We start from the raw sequence: 18,086 nt of genomic DNA, 5'->3' as shown, positions 1-18,086 counted from the left end.
TTTTGAAGGAAAACATCATCAGATTTTCTACAGTAAAGAAGAATGGAATATATAAATAGCTAGAGGTATGGTCCTATCACACACAGCTCAAAAGAAAAATATCAAAGGAGTGGCTACAAACCATTAGAAAGAAATCTTATGTCAGGATCGAGCTAAAAGGGTGTGTACCTGTACAATAAACAAGAGTAATAGGAAACTCTTTAAAAATGAAAAAGTAGTATTGCATCAGAGGCAGAATGAAAAGTGCAAACATTACCTTCGATACACACGATGGCAGTTGTGGCAGTGCAATAATAGGACTACACTAACAGAATTGTAGGCCAGTGGTTTCATATAAATGAAGCATAGTGAAATTGATGATCACAGTTGAAGAAGTCAAACATGTAAACATTATAGCAATGGACTAGGTGCCTCTTGGAGCTTAGTGGCAGCTACTCCATACAATTGCATTCATGAGTAAAAATCTAAACTGAAATAAAAGCTTGTAACAGAAATTAAAAATTAATTGGGCAGCATGATGAGCAACTAGGTGGTCCAGTTGTCTCTCCGCCACAGTTTGGCCTAGTCCAGTGCTTAACTGTTAAATCCTTGAGATATTCAACTGTATTGGTCAGTTTCATTATACTGTGTTTAAATGAAGTGACATGTCTGCACCCCTCCCCCTCCCACCCCCCTCCCTGAGCAGGATCACATCTCCTTTGTGAGTATGTGCTTGGCCTCCATGGGACCCCATCTCTTGCAGCACTACTTCTTTATCCATGCTGCAAGTCTATCCTTCTACTACTCGTTTTTCCTCTCTGCTTTTTCATTGGACAGTCTGCTTGGTGCCAGTTGTGCTTGGATCTGGTTTGTGATTTTGGATGCTCAGTTTCTTCCCTTCCAGTATTCTACAACTTTTCATTCTTAACTCTATGGCCCCCTTGTTGGATTTGACTTATTATTCCTTTTCCATATCTGATGTGCAGATTGTGCAGGGCAGGTCGACCAGTGCAGCATATATTTCACCTTTTGTGCTTATCTCTCTTTGCACAGTTCCTTTCTTGCAAAGGTACTACACCCAAAACCCAGTAAGTTAGCCATTTCATTGTGGGGGATCATCAAGTACCTGCACGATGGTAGCCACCTGACCATTCAGTGATTGCACTGTTGGTGTCCGAGCTGGAAACTTCCCACACAACCCAAGAAGTATGTATGCATCAGCTGGGGGTCGGGGACTCTGGGCAGTGTTTTACTGGTCAGATAACCATAACTGTGGCCGGTTGGTGTGTGATGGGAGAACCAATGTTCGGAGTGGGTGGTACCGTGGTGGATGATTTGCACATGAAGTGAATTAAACTTTCTGCTGCTGGTGGCCACAAGGCCCCAGCAGTCTCTTCAGAAGGGAAAGATTATTATAATGCATCGAGATTCAACCACATGACAATTCCTTCTCTGGCTATACCGTGGAAGAGGGAGAAGCCAGATGCCTTTGTGTGGAACATTTCACCCCATACTTAATATGTACTCGAAATTATGGTGATACTTTTGCTGCAATGAAACCATTACTTTTTGTTGAAAATTTGAAGACAGATTTGGGGAAATTGAGTCTCTAGGAAAATTGCAGAATGATTTGTTATTAATTAATACTTCTTCTGCTGACCAATCTACATCTCTTCAGGCATGTGATCGTTAAGATGACATAGTTGTGACCATTGCCCCACATGAAACTTTGAACATGGTCCAAGGAATCATCTCCCACAGACAACTTACACTCCAGACAAGACTTATCTCAAGCAGTGAAGCATACATTTTATCAGATGTATACACAAAGGGCCCAAAGATAATGATGCGGATACAAGTGCTTTTCTCTTAGTCTTTGAAGGAAATGTCCTCCCAGAGAAAGTTAAAGCCATGGTGTACAGATGTCTTTGAGGGGCTTCAGGTATTTACACTTTGAACATATGTCATCCCACTGCACAGTGGACCCAAAATGGAGCAACTATGGGTGATCACTCCACCAAGGTACTCCTGAACATCCACCTTTTTATATCAACTGTGTGGAACATCATCCTCCGCATTTGCCAGTTTGCCCATTTTCAAGAAAGAACAGCAGTTGTAGTAGTAATAGTCTATTGGCTGCCTCTCGTATGCTGAGGCACGAAAGAAATATGAATGCCTACATCCTGTGGATATGATGGTGATCAGTGATGCTAACATCACAACCATCACCCCCACCTCTACCTTCCCCAAACCAGATCTCACACCACCCTCCTCTCCTGTGGTTCCCATAGTTTCTACTTCCCAGACTCAGCTACAGAAGTGTTCTCTTTCTTCGGTGTCTACTGGTGACAGGGCTTCCTCTCAGGATCCCTCTCCATGGCAACCCACAGACCACAGACCTGATGCCAAACAATGGCTGTCAGTTTTTCATCTGACCTGATGCTTAATGTGGATGGCCCCTTGACCAAACCTTGCCATCAAAGGTTACTAAGGAAAAGAATAAGAATGAGGACAAGGCTCATCTGGTGCTTTCATAGGTGTCACACAGTTGGATTCTGAGCTGATATTTGAACACCTTATTTCCTTTTCTTCTGCAGTTTGCATTGCTCTCAAAGAAATATACTTTACTGATGACCATTCTCCACTGCTCCATGGTTATCGTGTATTCCGTCAGAACCATCCTGGTCCCGAGAGGGCATTGGGTGGGTTCTGTACTTTGGTTCATACAGATATCATCAATGAATGAATTTCTCATTGTAACTCATTGGAGGCAATAGCGGTGTGGGTGCAAACAACATTAGCAATTATGACTTGCAACATTTACCTGCCACCAGACAGGCCATTTGTTTATGTTGAATTGATTACACTAATCCAAAAACTGTCCCCCCCCTTTCCTCTTTTCGTCTGCTTTGGTACAGCATCGCACACCACCCTCTGTGAGGGAGTATCACTTCATCTAATAGGGGCCTTGTAATTGACCAGCTTCTCATAGACCATGATCTGTGTCTCCTCAATGATGGTTCTACTACCCACTTCAGTGCCACCCATGCCACCTTTTCAGCTACAAATCTAAAGATATTTTCCCTAATCTTGTGACTTCACTATATTGGTCACTAAACGATGACCTTTGTGACAGTGACTATCTTCCAGTGATCCTTTCATTTCCTTGCCACTGCCAGACAGACCAACTACTTCTTTGGGGACTGCACAGAACCAACTGGCCTTTGTATGCTGCTGCTTTTAAATTTGCGGCCTCTCTGTCAGACTGTATTCATGAGGTTGTGCAATGTGTCTCAGATGCAATCATCCACACCAGTTTAACTACTATTCCTCTTTCTACAGGTGAACCCCCCACCCCACGGCTGGTGCTGTGGTGGACCAAAGACATTGCATTAACATTTCAGGATTGATGACGAGCCCTGCAACAATCCAAACATCATCCTTCACAGACAAACATTATCACTTTTTAAGTGACTTCAGGCTAAGTCTTACTGTCCGATCAAACACTGTAAGAAGGAATGCTGGGAGCACTATGTCTCCTTCCTGAGGATGTATTCCTCTTCATCTCAGATTTCAGCCAAACTCCATGGTCTTATGGGCCACCATTGATCAACATGTCTTCCAGGTCTTATCCTACAGGTTGGCCTTTGCACCAATTCATCATTTCTTGAGGCACACTTTGTGACCCACTTTGCAACAGCATCAGCATCCTCTTCATATCTGGCTACCTTTCTACTGCAGGAGTGACAAGCTGGAGATGTCCCCTTATGTTTCAGTCTCCACCTAGCTGAATCCAATAATGAACCCTTCATTAACTGGTAACTACTTTAGGCTCTTCCCTCGGACCAGAACACAGGCCCAGTCCCTTATTGAATCCAAAGTCAGATGATCCAACGCCTGAATATTCTGAAAACAGCAGCATTCTTGAGGGTCTTCAACTGTATTTGGCTCCAAGGTTCCTTCCTCTCTCAACAGTGAGATAGCATAGTTGTCCCATTCCTTAAGCCTGGCAAGAACCCAACATCTCTTGACTGCTACTGGCTGCTTAGCCTGACTGACGCACTCTGTAAACTGGTTGAAAGGATGGTTGCCCACAGATTATGCTGGGGTCATGAATCTCAGGGTCTTTTGTACCCCTAGCACTGTGATTTCTGGAAGGGTCAATCCACAACTGATCTGCTGGAAGCAGCAATCCAAAAGGCTTTATCAGAACACCAACACTTTATCACAACTTTTCTGACCTGCATAAGATGTACAACACCGCTTGATGTCATTACATTTTACTTATCTTCCATGACTGCTGTTTTTGAGGCCTGCTACTGATTTTTATTTGTTAGTTTTTATCCCATCTGTTTGCAGGCTTAGTTGTCACTTCACTCAGCTCCCCTTGGGTCCAAGATAGCAGCATCCCACAGGGCTGTGTGTTGAGTTCCACTATTAAACTCATCGCCATCAATGGGCTAGCGACTCTGTTGGGCTGCTGGCACTCCGGTGTTGCATGTTGACAATTTCTGCATATGATACAGCTACCACTCGATAGCCTCTGCTGAATGCCAGCTCCAAAGTGCCATCCACAGGCCTATGGCTGACTCTTTCCGATGGTTTTTAATTTTTTCCTACAAAAATGTCATACCATAGTCCATCCTGCCCAAAACTCTAGGTACCCAACAGCTGGACACAGCAGCACAGCACTTTGTCTTGGACCTCCTTTTTGATAAAAAGCTGACTTGGCTGCCCCATACTTGTCACCTGAAGACTAGCTGCATCCAGAAGCTTAACACACGCTGCTTCCTTGCCCACATATCTTGGGGCGCAGATTTTGCTACTCTTATCTGTATTTTCTGGGCCATGGTTTCATCCTGACTGGACTATGGTTGCCATATTTATGGCATGGTGGATCCTTCAGCTTTGAAACTGTTAGACCCAGTCCATCATCATGGCGTGTGTGTGGTCACTGGTGCCTTCCAGCTAGTCCCAAAGACGGTCTCCTTGCCAAAGCAGGGATCTTCCAACTTAGGATTCAGTGATACTGGCCCTTCGTGTCCTGTGCAATTACTACTCAACAGCTCACTGATTATTCCATATATTCCATTCTCTTAGCATATGTGGGGTGTTGTCCTGCGGATACCCAACCCTCAGCTGGGATTGCCAGTTGGAATGTGCCTTGCTTCCCTCTGCCAAATCTCCATCTCCCCTGCTTGGTCTGTGCTGACCATGTTTTTTTGCACAGTCTCCCTTGGATGGTGCCCAGGCCACAGAATATGACTGATCTCCTCCAAGTTCCTGATGTCTTAGTTGCCTCCATAACATTTTGGCATCTGTTATGTTCAGTTCTTCAAGAGTTCCAGGGTGCTACCGTCTTTTACACTGATGCCACTAAAACTGCACATCAGATGGGACTAAAACTGTGGATCAGATAGGATATGCTTTTATGTCTTCTGCTAGTATGGAATGCTATTCACTGCTGGGAACATGTAATGTGTTTATGACAAAGCTGACAGCCATTAACAGAGCCCTCCATTTTATTAAACAGACCTTCCTTGTTCATGTTTTAATATGTACTGACTTAATGAGCTGCCTCCAGGCTACTGACCAATGCTATTCTTGCTGCCCAACATTCAGGACCTTCTCACTGACCTTTGTTGTGCTGCCTGCTCAGTTTATCTTTCTCTGGGCCCTAAGTCATGTGAGTATCTTGCGGAATGAATTGGCTGACCGTCTGGCGAGAGGAGCACTTATTTGCTTCCCATTTGCTTTTCTGATCCCATGTGTGGATTTGCAGGTGAACGTGAGGTCTCTGCTTGCACAAAAATGGAATGACATGTGGCTGGCTACTGCCCCATCTAACAAACTCTGCACAATCAAGGAGACTACTGCAACATAGCACTCTTCCTCCTCTTTCTGCCGGAAATCAACAGTCCTATGTCATCTCTACATTGGTTACACCAGATAAACCCATGCTTTTATTTTGTGTAACGAGCCACCTCCACATTGTGGTCATGGAGTGGTACAGACAGTAGCTCATGTCTTGGCAGAATGCCTCTCCTTTTGGTCCTCTATGCCAACTATGGTGTTCAGACTCATTGCCTATAATGTTGGCGGATTCATGGATAGTTGACCTGGTTCTCAGTTATCTCCATGAACGTGATTTTTATTCTCAATTATAAGGTTCTAATCTACCTCTGGACCAGGAGCAGGAGCAGGGGCAGGATGGTTGGGGATGGGGCATCTTCCTCTGTATGTATCTCCTTGACCAGGCTATTCTTTCATCCCTCTTTTACTCTGTTTTAATCATTTTTAGACTTAATTTTATCCTTTCTGCTGCAACCAGTTTTCTATTCAATGTGGTGCACTCTTTGAATAGAGGGTGCTCTTGGCTATAATGGATCAAGAGTGGGCAACTGTGGATGGTAAGTTTCCAGTCATGTACCCTGGGAATCCCCACCTGCTGACGTCTTTATGTTCTTCTTCTTGCTTTTATTATTGATTGTATTAAAGCTGTCTATTACGTTTTTAGCCCTCTTGTATTTACTATTATGAATCTCCTGACTAGATCAGAAAATGTTCTTGGTGGATGTCACTAATTACAGATGCATCTTTCTTGGATTGGGGTTCTGATGACATTGTTGTTTGGTCGTTTAATGCTGCCCAGTCAACCAACCAACCATATTTCTGTAATTCTGTAAGTATGGCCCCATCACTGCATCACCACACCTGCTGTTGTATGTGTATCGATGGTAATGTGTGCACTTTTCATTAGGCATCTGCTGCAGTACTTCTTCATGTTTAAAGATTTTCATAATACTCTTATTTATTGTATACGTACATACCTGTTTATTGTAATCTTGACATATACTTATTTTATAGTGTAACAAAAACATAAGTTTTCTTTTTATTAGTTCATAGATGCTTCTTTGATATTTTTATTTTGCACTATGCACGATAGGACCATACCCGTGGCTATTTGTATTGTCCTTACTTCTTTGTTATAGAAAAATCTAATAACATCCTAAAAAGGCAAAACAGATAATTAAACCTGTACATTCAGAATGCAGATGGTTAGGCTGTGAAGCAGTTGTTGAAATCAAGCAAGTTGTGTTGGGCAACATCTGGATGGTCCCGCTGTCTCTTAGCTGCAGTTTGACAGTGGCCATTCATGCAGCCAGGCAGTTGCCAGTAGTCATTGCCCATGAAGAATGTGGCACAGTAGTTGCAGCTAAAGTGGTAGATTGTGTAAGTGATTACACATGTAGCCCTGTATGTGGTGGGGTTGGAGATGCCTGTGACAGGACTGGAGTAGATGGTAACGGGAGGATGTCTGAGACAACTCTTGCATCTAGATCTATTTCAGGGATATGAGCTAGGGGCAATGATTGGGAGCTGGAATGGAAGTTATATTCTCAATGATTTCATTTCATTTGGATTAAATTTCAAATCAAATGTTACTTCATGAGCTGTTCTGCACCTCAATATAAGGGATATTATTGTAAGAAAAATGTTTTTACCAGAAGTTTGTAATATACATGTTCAAAATTATCTTTATCATAAATATAGTAAATGTTACTATGACAGCATTTTATTAAAAATTTGACTTGGAGATATTCATCCGTGCTTCAACTAATTGCAGAAGGAGTGGCCAGAAGGATACCAACTAGCCAATGCAATGAACTTCAAGTTTCCACAGTTTTCACCAGTCCCTCTTGGTAGCATCATTCCTAATGCTAGCAAAGATGGTCTTGCACTTATGCGTGACATGCTGAGCTGGAACCCTAACTCAAGACCTACTGCTCAGCAGTCTCTCAGGTAAGTATCAGAATGTTTAACAATAATGACTGGGTCATTGGTGGGAAAGCTGGAGATACATAATAATAATAATAATAATAATAATAAGCCAGTTGACATCCACAACTGGACAATGATCTCCTCTAGACATCTGTGCGTAATATATTTTAAAGTAAAGCAATGAATGTGAGCTACATTCGTGTATTGTACAGATTTTGGTCGCAGTATCTTATTTGTAAAATTGTCTTCCCTTGTGCTACTGTTCGTTGCCCATCTTCCCTTAGTAGCAGCAAAGATACTCACGTAATTAGTCCTGTGAATCCCCCTTTCTCTACTTGTTGACCTGCTTGTTCTAAGTCAGTGTTTCATAAATATAGGTGCTAAGTAATCAACTGCTTTGGCAGAAATTGTTATGTACACATTATAACTGTTATATTGCGTCTCTTTTAGTTCCCCACTACAACAGCAGTGTATGTTGTTTTCATTTGTCACAAATTACACTATTTTCGAGTTTTTCAAATGAGTCTGCCATTAAACATAAACTCTACAAAAGAAAAATTTGAGTTATTTCAGGTAATCAGTAGATTGTACCATAGGTTTTTTTCTTGTTATAACAGAAACCAATTTCTTGGGTGTTGCAAATTCAGTTCTTAAAGGTAACTTGCAATCATTATAGTGTAAAATATCCGGACATTAAAATAGAATCAGTTTAGCTAATTTCAAGTTCTTTGTTTATTGTTCATCAGGTACAACACTGTAAATACTGGTCTCAGGCATGGAATGAGTTAGTTGCTGTTCATAAGCAGTTGGAAATTGTTTTGACTGCAATGAAGCAATTTGAAGCTGGTGTGAATGCCTGTGTTGGGCAAATTATGGAGAGTCTTGTATCAGAGATGCCAAAGTTACCTCAGATATATTGTTCCCCATGGAAACTGTTTCTGTCAAAGGAAATACACCAGCTATTACTGCTATTCTGCTTTGACTGTGAGTGAGAGCTTTGACTGAGAGTGGGTCCAAGGCCACTGTATGGCGGAGAGAGGGACCAGAGAAAACTCAGGATACTGAACCTGTACTGTCTTAACAACAAGTTTCAGGTGCTGTCTCTTACTGAAACTGAAACACAGTTCACCTGCTCAGAAGTTGCTGTGTTCCATGTAAGAGGGAAACATGCACAAGTGACAGGGATTTGGGTTTGGCAACAGTTTGAATGTATGGTGAATAACGGGATCCCTTGGAGAAATGGCAGCAAGGTATGGGAAGGATAATTTCATGCACTTATTGTGTATGCTTGGAGCTCTCAATCACCTGTTTTGACAGCGATTGAGGAAACAGGGTGCAACCAGCTGCAGATTAAAGCACACTTTGCCTGTCATATGGGCTTTGAGGTCAGAAATGGATCATTCAAGCAACTGCTAGTGAAGTTAGAGAAGACCAGTCTTGTTCAACAAAGCTCACAATCTGTAGCATTATTCACAAAAGTGATCATGACAAATTACTTCTGAGCTGAACAGAAGGCTCGAACTAGAGACTTTGAAACTGCTATAGAAAGGTCAAATGTGAATTATGAAACTTTATAAAGAAACACGTAAGATACAATGAAGTACAGGTTGTGCATAGCACTAAACATATTGACTGGAAACACTAATACAGGTTACAGAATGGGCTGAGCACTCATTTGCGATTGATTAAATAATACTGTTTTTTTGAAGGCTCACCAGAGTGCGCCAGAGGGCCAACCCAGGTGGCCTCTAAAAGCAGGCCACACAATCTCTGAAATCACGTGCATCATGAGTGAAGGTACATCACTCCTCACTTCCAGGGGGGGGGCGGGGGGAGGGGGGGGGGCACATACATAAAAACATTAGGCACAGAAAAATACATGGTACAGAAAACAAGCACTGATACAGGAAAAAAAAGCACTGGTACAGAAAAAAGGCACTGGTACCAAAAAATTACTGGTGCCGTAGGGGCGGGAGTGATGAGGGGGTGGTTTGACATGCTGTCCCTCCTCTTGTTAGAGGCCGTAGGGCAGAACAGGGGATGGTGTGTCCATAGCAACACCCTTGATAAGATCAGCGATTGGCACCAGAGGCATCAGTAGGGGCGTCAGAGACGACAGCTGCACAGGACGCAGCAACAAGGCAGCAGTGGCTGCTGTGTCAGATGCAGCAGAAAATGCGGTGACAACAGCAGTCAAGGAATGAGGGCAGAGAGGGGAACCACAGACAGCAGTCTGCCAGACAGCAACCCCTGCTACAGCACTAACCAGACTACCTGCACACAGGAACATGCATCGGAGGTCGCAGGGAGGTGGTGGGTCCTCCGACAACAGACCCACTGTGGGTGGCCACAGCTGGTTGAAGTGATGGGAAGTTTGACCATCAGGAGTGGTGGTGATGCACAGGTGCTCGACGACAGCAGGATCCCAGTTTGGACTGCAGCCAAAACCACAAGCCCCGACAGGCGCACCCAGCCAGAACCATCGCGGAGCTGGCGATGCCGGCGGACATGGCGTTAGGTGCAGCAGGTGAATGAGGGTCCGTGGTTGGCATCCATGTAGCAACTTCACTGGGCTCTTGTCCCCAACTGCAGTGAAAAGGCACGAACTTAAAAAACCATCTAAAGCAGTGAAGGGGAACTGCCAGATACATACTACCACATCTGAGTTTTGAATGTCCAAACCATGCATTCAGCCTCACTATGAGACTGAGGATGACACAGGGGAGGAGTGAGATGGCGAACACCACTAGCCTGACGAAAAGATGCAAATTCTAGATAAAAAAAACTGGGGGCCATTATCGGTAACCATGGTATATGGAAGTCCCTCAATTGCAAAAATCTTAGGCAGGGCGGAAGTAGTGATCACCGCAGACATGGCCAGACAAAGTGCCACTTAGGGGAAGTTGGAATAGGCATCCCCTACAATGACCCAATATGGATTTAGGAAGGGCCCAGCAAAATCGACATGTAGATGCTCCCACAGGCGCTGCAGCGTCTGTTAGGGTGAAAAAGGTGCTTGCGGAGCCATCTGTTGCTGAAAACAGTGAGTGCAAGTAGTGATAAGCAATGTAATGTCCCCATCTGTGCCTGGCCAATACATGTGCTGGCAGGCCAAAGTTTGCGGGAAGTCCCCCAATGATAGACATACAGAAGCTGCAGTACATTACAGCATAAGGATGTGGGAATCACAACCCGGGAAGCAGCAACCTGTGTAGCTAACAAAAGAACACTGTGAAACCCAGGACGTTAATGCTGGAGAGAGAAATACTTGCACAAGGAATCTGAGGCACGGCCCGGGGGGTTTTCTGCCCAACCATGCTGCCCAAAAGAGACAACTCTACTAAGTATAAGATCCGCAGCAAAGGCCGATGCTATCGTGGCACTAGTGATCGGGAAACCATTGACTGAATTCTGGTTCTCAATATCTAAATAGAAACAAAGCAACTCATCCTGATCAAATGCCGGGTCCAATCTGATTGGAAGGCGAGATAAGGTGTCAGCATTGGTTTGTTGTGCCATCAGCCGATCATGGATCTGATAATAATAACGGGAGAGGAAGAGAACCCACTGCTGTAAACGAAGCCCTGCCTTGTCCAGTGCAGAAGCTGAGGGGTTAAACAGAGCAACCAGTGGCTTGTGATCTGTGATTGTATTGAACTTAGAACCATAAAAGAAGACACAAAATTTCTTGAAGGTGAACACAATCGCTGAAGCCTCCTTTTCAGTCTGAGAATACCACTGCTGAGCTGGAGTTATAGTCTTAGAAGCATAAGCAATGGGTCGTTCAGACCTGTCCACGTATTTGTTCACCTACACCGTACCAAGACGTGCTGAGATGCCAACAAGAGATGCTGACCCGGCTGGCCAGACATGGCACAGATGGAAGCTTAGATTTAAGCAAAGCAAATGCTCAGTCACAAGCTGGGGACCAAAAAGAGGCACATTTTTATGCAAAAGTGCGTACAGAGGCTGAGCAACAGTTGTTGTGTCCAGTAAAAACTTATGGTAGTACACAACTTTACTTAGAAACACTGTGGTTCCTTAACGGAGGTTGGCTGCAGAAAAGCAGCAATTGCATCAGGAGGTGCTGCAATGACTTGACCCCTGTGTGAGAAACCTCAAAACCTAGGTATTCACTTGATGCCTGAAAAAAATAAGATTTGGCAAGATTGCACTTGAGACCTGAAGACTGCAAAACAAAAAACAACAGTCAGAGATTGCTAAGGCAGTCTTCAGTGGAAGAACCCAAAACACAATGTTGTCAAGGCAATTCATAAAGACGAGTACAGGAGCTGTCAGCTGTTCTAAAAAATGCCGAAAAATTGTGGGTGCACTAGCAACACTAATAGGCAAGCGTTGATTTTGGTATAGGCCGAAAGGTGTATTGACAATGAGAAGGTGCCTCGTTGCCTCATCCGAGGGGAGCTGGAGGTAACCTTCCTACAAATCAATCCTGGAGAATTAGTGGCCACCTGACAATTTTGTGAACAACTTGTCAGGGTGGCAAAAGGTTATGTATCTTATTGTGGACTGTGCATTGATCATGACTCTGAAGTCGCCGCAGAGGTGAAGCTTACCCATTGGCTTCTTAACAGTGACCTTTGGTGTACCCCATTCACTAGAAGAAATAGGCCAAGTGACAGTGAGCGATGTCTCAGATGGTCTAATTCAGCCTCAACAGAGTCGCGCAAGGAGACAGCACCTGTCATGTCTGAAAAAAATGAGGGCAAGAGGACTCTTTCATGGTAATATGGGCCTGAAAACAAGTAGCACAGCTAAGCCCAGAGGAAAACCGAGGGACTCCAGTTGCCCATATGGAACTTGATCTGGCACTAAATTTACCTCATCAGCAATGGAGAAACCAAAAACATTAAACGCATTTAACCTGAACATGTCTGTGATTGACAACAAGGAAGGTGAGAAGGGGAGCAACAGATTTGTAAGAGATGGGAATGGAGAACTGACCTACAATCAGAATCTGCTGTTTATTGTAGGTAACCAACTTTCGTGAAACCTTTGTGAGGGGAGGGGATTCCAAGTCAGGGAGGGGAATTCAAGTCAGGGAGGGGAATCCAAGTCCATGTATGCCTCTGGGTTTACTAAAATCACTGCAGCTCCTGAGTGCACTTGTATTATTAGCAGTTTATTAATCACAAGCAAGTCAGTAAACAATTTGTTCAGAGAAACAGTCAGTGTAGTGATACAGTTTATCTCCATTGGGACAACTGTGTCCGCCACATTTGAAGAGAAGTTACACAATACAATGTGACTTTTCTTTCGACACTTGTTGCAAACCGCCTAATGCTTACAGCATGCTCGGTTGGATGAAGCAGTACGGGCAAGATGGAAGGGGCATGTGGCCACTGCTGTGATGCATTCTGTTTCTTTTGTGGCTGTAACCAAAGCTGTCCATGGGATACTGAGCTGATGGTTGTTGTACTGCTGCAACAGCTTCCCTGTCATGCTGAACACTTGAGTGTGCCTAACGGGGATTGACTGAGCAACTTCCGATACCACCCCCCCCCCCCCCCCCCCCCCCTCCCCTCTGCCCAATTTAGCAATCTGATCGCCTGTGGCCTGACACTTCAAAGGACTGTGCTATATTGAGCACATCTGTAGGTGTCAGATTCTCACATTGAAGTGCTTTTTCACTGACTTCCCAATCCGACGCCAGACAAATACCGTATTTACTCGAATCTAAGCCGCACTTGAATCCAAACCCCACCTGAAAAATGAGACTCGAAATCAAGGAAAAAAAAAAAATTCCCGAATCTAAGCCGCACCTGAAATTTGAGACTCGAAATTCAAGGGGAGAGAAGAATCCAAACCCCACCTGAAAAATGAGACTCGAAATCAAGGAAAAAAAAAAAAAAAATTCCCGAATCTAAGCCGCACCTGAAATTTGAGACTCGAAATTCAAGGGGAGAGAAGTTTTAGGCCGCACCTCCAAAGCGAAACCAAGTTGGTCCATTGTAATATGAGACACAATTTTGGTCGAATGAATGACGATACAGCTACAGTAGTTAGGTTCGAGTTGTAAGCTTAGCAGTTAAGCTTTACCAAGTAGCCAATGCTATGCGTCAGGCGCTTCATCCTTATTTATACGGGTACCCTTCCTTTTTCACGTGATTCGTCTGGTTTGAATTGATGGTTTATTTTTCTTTGATCTGATAAGCGCCGTTCTCTTTGTTATAGGTGTTTACGCCACTCGAAGCTGAAAATGCATTACTGTACTGTCTCCTGCACTGTTTGTCGCATTCTGATAATTAGTGTTTACGGCCTGTCGCCGCTTGCGGCATGGCTTGCTCTTGTGCACGCTACTGCTGCTTAAAAATAGAGAGAGAGAGAGAGAGAGAGAGAGAGAGAGAGAGAGAGAGAGAGGGGGGGGGGGGATCGTCTCATTTGCGAAACAATGGCAAGAGACTGCTCATTGTTGTTACTTACACTGCTGCTTTCTTTTATAATGATCAACAAGAACCAAATAATATACTGCGTATGATAGAAGTTCTGAACGAGAGTTTAGCGAAAATTTTTCTACGTTTGAAAATCTTTGCAGACGCCTCTTTAGTACATAATATTCTGCACAGAAATTAGAGTCATCTTAGATTTAAAAATCTAGTCAATTACCTTGCTTCATTTCTGACTGTATCACTATTAGGCATAAGAATAATACGAATATAAGCATGACATGATATGCATATTCTTCCGCGTTTGCTGTTGTCTCACTCTAGTTTCGTAGTTTATTAGGCAGACAGGATTTAAATGAGATACCAGCAAAAAACGAAACAATACATTACAAAATGTTAATATTCGTATTATTCTTATGGTGAAGAGAAAACTGCATGTGATTCACAGTTCATAAAAGTTCCTATTAGCAACCATCTCTTCTCACAGGTAGGAAAAAATTCAGAACGTAGAGTTGGCCATATTGACAAACATCCCTAACAGTCTTGCCAGTCGGATTTTCATAGTACTTTGAAATGCTGCTACATTCTAAGATGAACAATACGGAATTTGTATTTACTTCGTTGTATAATGTATGAAAATGCAGTGGTCGAAACTCGGGGCGGAGAAAAAAGCTCGTCTTCCACCTTTTTTTTAAATTTATTTACTGACGCAGAGGTTTTGGCGCCAGTATTTATCTTTGAGCCTGCAAAGCATGCCTGTGTACAGTGTGTTAAGAGTGCGAGGAGAGGAGGAAGCAAGCATTGGCTGGCGAGGGGTGTGGAGCCATTTGGTTTTGGGGTAGGGGGGGGGGGGGACTAGGCACGCTTACCAGTTGCAGTGCTGGCACTACAAACTGCGCGTCATGCTTACACGAAAGCAGACGAATGGCTTGGAAGTAAAACTCGCTTTAAATGTTGTTCGTAAACGAAACTGAAATCGTCATGTACATTAAAATCTACACTCCTGGAAATTGAAATAAGAACACCGTGAATTCATTGTCCCAGGAAGGGGAAACTTTATTGAAACATTCCTGGGGTCAGATACATCACATTATCACACTGACAGAACCACAGGCACATAGACACAGGCAACAGAGCATGCACAATGTCGGCACTAGTACAGTGTATATCCACCTTTCGCAGCAATGCAGGCTGCTATTCTCCCATGGAGACGATCGTAGAGATGCTGGATGTAGTCCTGTGGAACGGCTTGCCATGCCATTTCCACCTGGCGCCTCAGTTGGACCAGCGTTCATGCTGGACGTGCAGACCGCGTGAGACGACGCTTCATCCAGTCCCAAACATGCTCAATGGGGGACAGATCCGGAGATCTTGCTGGCCAGTGTAGTTGACTTACACCTTCTAGAGCACGTTGGGTGGCACGGGATACATGCGGACGTGCATTGTCCTGTTGGAACAGCAAGTTCCCTTGCCGGTCTAGGAATGGTAGAACGATGGGTTCGATGACGGTTTGGATGTACCGTGCACTATTCAGTGTCCCCTCGACGATCACCAGTGGTGTACGGCCAGTGTAGGAGATCGCTCCCCACACCATGATGCCGGGTGTTGGCCCTGTGTGCCTCGGTCGTATGCAGTCCTGATTGTGGCACTCACCTGCACGGCGCCAAACACGCATACGACCATCATTGGCACCAAGGCAGAAGCGACTCTCATCGCTGAAGACGACATGTCTCCATTCGTCCCTCCATTCACGCCTGTCGCGACACCACTGGAGGCGGGCTGCACGATGTTGGGGCGTGAGCGGAAGACGGCCTAACGGTGTGCGGGACCGTAGCCCAGCTTCATGGAGACGGTTGCGAATGGTCCTCGCCGATACCCCAGGAGCAACAGTGTCCCTAATTTGCTGGGAAGTGGCGGTGCGGTCCCCTACGGCACTGCGTAGGATCCTACGGTCTTGGCGTGCATCCGTGCGTCGCTGCGGTCCAGTCCCAGGTCGACGGGCACGTGCACCTTCCGCCGACCACTGGCGACAACAGCGATGTACTGTGGAGACCTCACGCCCCACGTGTTGAGCAATTCGGCGGTACGTCCACCCGGCCTCCCGCATGCTCACTATATGCCCTCGCTCAAAGTCCGTCAACTGCACATACGGTTCACGTCCACGCTGTCGCGGCATGCTACCAGTGTTAAAGACTGCGATGGAGCTCCGTATGCCACGGCAAACTGGCTGACACTGACGGCGGTGGTGCACAAATGCTGCGCAGCTAGCGCCATTCGACGGCCAACACCGCGGTTCATGGTGTGTCCGCTGTGCCGTGCGTGTGATCATTGCTTGTACAGCCCTCTCGCAGTGTCCGGAGCAAGTATGGTGGGTCTGACACACTGGTGTCAATGTGTTCTTTTTTCCATTTCCAGGAGTGTATATATATAAAAATGAATGTATGTATATTTGTCTACTATGCGCTCACAAACCATTCATCTGATTGCAATGAAACTTTGGTGAGTTGTTCTCCGAACGCCCGAAAAGAGTAATGGAAGTAATTTTTTCTGCTCCCTTTCCCTTTCGCAGCATTCAGTCACACGCAATATAATTTTGCGAGCATCGCTACGTAATACTGGTTTCTTTCTAACCGTAGGCCTACTGGTAGGGGTTGTTGGCGACTCCCGAGATAGGCCAGCAACTGCCTCTTCACTCATTTTGATAATATTTAGCACAACTGCACAATAAAAACACGCAGAACACTACAGCACAAAACAATAACGAAGCAAACGACAATGGCTACCTTGTACAACACAGTCAGCTACGTAATGTTGGCAGCAGTCGCAACTGCGTCCCTACCGAAGCCTGCCGACGTTTACCGACTTCTACCGAATCAGGACTAGGGAGAGGTCAGCCATCTAAAAATGTACACACTGTAGCGCTACATATATTCGACGGCAGAAGTTAGTTGTGGAGGCACCTACCAACATTTTTCAGAACTTCCCCTTACTTTGCACTTGATTCTAAGCCGCAGGCGCCGTTTTGGATTATAAAAAACCGGAAAAAAGCGCGGCTTACAAGGGAACCTCCCCATCGCACCCTTCTCAGATTTAGTTATAAGTTGGCACAGTGGATAGGCCTTGACAAACTGAACACAGATCAATCGAGAAAACAGGAAGAAGTTGTGTGGAAGTATGAAAAAAATAAGCAAAATATACAAACTGAGTAGTCCATGCGGAAGATAGGCAACATTAAGGAGTGTGTAAGTTCAGGATTGCCGTGGTCCCGTGGTTAGCGTTAGCAGCTGCGGAACATGAGGTCCTTGGTTCAAGTCTTCCCCCGAGTGAAAAGTTTAACTTTTATTTTCAGACAATTATTATCTGTCCGTCCGTCTATTCGAAGCGATCACTTTTTTGGGAGTGATTATAACATCCACAAGAAAACCTAAATTGGGAAACGTAGAAGAATCTTTTTACCAATTCGCCAAGTGTACAAGTTAGGTGGGTCGACAACATATTCCCGTCATGTGACGCACTTGCTGTCACCAGTGTCGTATATCAGACGTGTTTTCCTGTGGAGGAATCGGTTGACCTATGACCTTGCGATCAAATGTATTCGTTTCGCATTGGAGAGGCACATCCTTTCGTCTACTAACCGCACGGTTTTGCGGTGCGGTCGCAAAACACAGACACTAAACTTATTACAGTGAACAGAGACGTCAATGAACGAATGGACAGATAATAATTGTCTGAAAATAAAAAATTAAACTTTTCACTCGAGGGAAGACTTGAACCAAGGACCTCTCATTCTGCAGCTAATCACGCTAACCAGGGGACCACAGCGCTCCTGAGCTCATACTGTCCTTGATGTTGCCTATCTTGCGCATGGATTACAAAGTTTGTATATTTTGCTTATTTTTTTCATACTCCCACACAACT

The 18,086-nt window shown here is 44.6% G+C and overlaps 1 protein-coding gene across 5 annotated transcripts in view; it reads left to right on the top strand.

The window, feature by feature from the left end:
* Positions 1 to 18,086, top strand: part of LOC126253482 (serine/threonine-protein kinase dyf-5) — a 318,570-nt gene that overhangs the window by 137,443 nt on the left and 163,041 nt on the right. For all 5 annotated transcript variants that reach the window (XM_049954847.1, XM_049954846.1, XM_049954849.1 and 2 more), the window contains one exon: positions 7,607 to 7,782. In XM_049954847.1, coding sequence (XP_049810804.1) covers positions 7,607 to 7,782 — 176 coding nt within the window. The remainder of the gene's footprint in view (positions 1 to 7,606; positions 7,783 to 18,086) is intronic.

This window comes from Schistocerca nitens, chromosome 4 (assembly GCF_023898315.1).
Source record: "Schistocerca nitens isolate TAMUIC-IGC-003100 chromosome 4, iqSchNite1.1, whole genome shotgun sequence".
Taxonomy (NCBI): Eukaryota; Metazoa; Arthropoda; class Insecta; order Orthoptera; family Acrididae; genus Schistocerca; species Schistocerca nitens.
Note: the sequence above shows the minus strand (reverse complement) of the source record. Positions and strands in the feature narration are given on the sequence as shown.